Below are 2986 nucleotides of genomic sequence, written 5' to 3'. Positions count from 1 at the left end.
ATTTAAACCTATCATTTATTTTTTCAATTGTTTTGAGAATTCATAAGTACTTTAACAGTTTGACTATTTGGACTTTGACTTTCTATTTATGACTTTGTATTTGGTAATTTGGTTGAAGTTATATAAGACTTTGGAATTATATTGTTATTTCACTTATTTATTATTATTTATTTGGGTTGGGCCTTAAAATTTTTGGGCCTTAAATATGTTGGTACAAACCCATTACCAACCGTACCAACCGAGTACCAATCGTACCACTTAATTGGTATACCAACGTTATTGGTTGGTATAAATTGTGGATTTTTCATACCAAATATATATTGGTTGGTATATGGTATTGGAAAATTAAGACTGGTATACCAACCAATCCAGCCCTACACATATATAAGAAGAAGAAGAAGCAGCAGTGTTGCAATAATATTAAGAGGAATGGTGCTGATTCTGAAGAAGGTGCTGCTAATTCTGATGGTTGTGGTGGTGCCCTCTCCTTTCACATAATTATTGATAATTTTTCCTTTCTCTCTGATTCATTCTTCTCTTTCTTTCTTTCTCTGAAAAGTATCTATCTCTCTCTCTATCTCTGTTCTTCCTTTGTTGGGATCTATTATAATTTCTCTTGCTCTTTATCTTTCTCATTGATTAGTCCGCCTCTGTCTTGGGTTTGTGACTTGTTGAGGGGCATCTTTCATCAAAGCTTGTTATGTGCTAGCAGTGTTTATTGTTCTTTCACCCTCCACATTGCTTCAATCTCTTCTCAATATAACTTCTCCAATTTCCATCACCCTATACATTATTCCATTCACAGCCTCTCCTCTCTTCTATATCATCATCATCAACAATTCGCAATCTACAATCTGCAATGGCAGTTCAAGCTCAGTACCCTTCCAATATTCTATTCCTTAACAGGTTTGAATTCTCCCCTCACCTTCCTTAGTTCTCAATCTGCACATCTATCTAGTCTAATGATTCTAATCCCGGTTCCATTTTTCCATTGATTCTGCAGAAACGCACAAGAAGGGCATGATTATTCATTACAAGCGCAAGAAGGATTGTACCTTGATCAATCCCACATGCTATTCAGCAATGGTGTAGGAGGTAATTGGCTTATAATTCATTCCATATTGATAATCCAGTTCATGTTGTTTAGGCCATCAAAACACTTTCAATCAATAAAGAACATATTTTTTAATTGAGTTTGTTTGATCACAACAGGCAATAGTACTAATCAGCGCAAGAGAGGAAGAGAAACTTCAGTTGCCACTGAAATCACAACTCCAATGATTCCCTTCTCTTTGCAACAGTCCCAACCTCCTCAACTCCACAATCACAACCACAACCACCACCAAAACCACCCCAATGTCGTTTCCACCGGCCTCCGATTATCTTTCGGAGACCAACAACAACAACAACAGCAACAGTTGCAACAACATCATCACAATCAACAACAGCGGGATTGTCACTCTGCTTCATCTTTGTTCTCTGTTTGGTCGGAGGACTTTGCCTCCCAAATTAAACAACAGAGGGATGAATTAGACCAGTTCCTTCAAACCCAGGTAATAATCTTCACTCTCCTCAATTGGTTTCTAGAAAGTTTGAATCTTTATTGGAGTTTTATTTTTCTACTGTGGCAGAATGATTTACTTTTTTCTGGGTTATAATTTTCTAGGGGGAACAACTACAGCGCACATTAGCAGAGAAGCGGCAGCGGCACTACCGTGCGCTGCTGGGCGCCGCTGAGGATTCTATTTCCCGTAAATTGCGAGAGAAAGAGGCAGAGGTCCAAAAGGCCACGCGCAGAAACGCTGAGTTAGAAGCACGCGCCGCCCAGCTCTGCGTGGAGGCCCAGATATGGCAGGCCAAGGCGCGTGCGCAAGAGACCACAGCCGCGTCGCTACAGGTTCAAATCCAACAGGCCAAGGCAATGATGAGTGCCGGGTTCCAAGTGGCGGGTGAGCAGGATAGCAGGAGGGTAGATGATGGGCTAACATGCGCCGAAAATCAGGCAGAGGACGCCGAGTCGGCGTACATGGACCCGGAACGCGCCACCGCGTCGGGACCGAGTTGTAAAGCGTGTCGGAAGCGAGTGGCGTCGGTGGTGCTGTTGCCGTGTCGGCACCTATGCCTCTGTACGGAGTGTGACCAGATGGTTCAGTCCTGTCCATTGTGCCTCACGTTGAGAAATTCGAGTGTGGAAGTCTTTCTTTGCTAGGCCCAAGCCCAGAGCTAGGAGCCCAAGCCCGACGGTTTTACCAATTTGAACAAAAAAATAAAAGGAAAACAAATAATATTGCCCGATAAATTTTTATTTTTTTATTTTTTTAAATTTCTCCATGATTTTTTTGGTTCCCCTCTCTTGGAGTGAACTTACCAAGAGGTAATGTACATGGCCACGTGGGTAAGTGGCATTGGTTCTTTATTTCTCTTTTATTAAATTTTATTCACACTAGCCTTTTTACATGTACCTACACCCGTGTAAAAATTCATAATTTTTTCTATTATTCTCGCACAGTTTTTGGGTAGTTTTACTTTTAGTTTTGTGTCTAAATTACAATAATATATTTTATACATTAAATTCAGTTTTGTGGAAGTTAATAAATTATGGGGTCTTTTTGTAGTTCAAACATTTAATAATTTAAATTTTCTTCTGACTTTATTAATAGAAATAAATTCTTTTATTTGACCTACATTCTTTCCCCCTGTTTTTTTTTCCCTTACATGGAATTAGTACTACATTGACGTTTTGTATCCACAATTTGGTGGTTGCATATATAAAAGCGATATGGGTCCATAATTCCCTTCAAATTATTACTGCATGTACATTTATGCTTTCGCCATGTTTTACCATAATATTTGTCCAACAGGCTTCATCATTTAGCCCGAGGATTCGATAAGCCCACGGAGACCCTCAAGCTCGATGAGTTTTTACCCGGCCTCCTTTCGTGGGTAGAGGGTCAGACTTAGTTTAGAGGTGTGAAACCCGGCCTGT

The 2986-nt window shown here is 40.1% G+C and overlaps 1 protein-coding gene across 1 annotated transcript; it reads left to right on the top strand.

The window, feature by feature from the left end:
- The first annotated feature begins 382 nt into the window (after positions 1-382).
- Positions 383-2598, top strand: LOC126794297 (E3 ubiquitin-protein ligase BOI-like). Its single transcript, XM_050520971.1, has 4 exons — positions 383-906; positions 1004-1095; positions 1213-1553; positions 1667-2598. Exons 1-4 carry the CDS (start codon positions 860-862, stop codon positions 2207-2209), a joined length of 1023 nt encoding a protein of 340 aa, XP_050376928.1. The 5' UTR covers positions 383-859; the 3' UTR covers positions 2210-2598.
- Positions 2599-2986: the final 388 nt, after the last annotated feature.

Source organism: Argentina anserina, chromosome 5 (genome assembly GCF_933775445.1).
Source record: "Argentina anserina chromosome 5, drPotAnse1.1, whole genome shotgun sequence".
NCBI classification, from domain to species: Eukaryota; Viridiplantae; Streptophyta; class Magnoliopsida; order Rosales; family Rosaceae; genus Argentina; species Argentina anserina.
The sequence above is the reverse complement of the archived record's forward strand: the minus strand, read 5'-3'. Positions and strand labels throughout refer to the sequence as shown.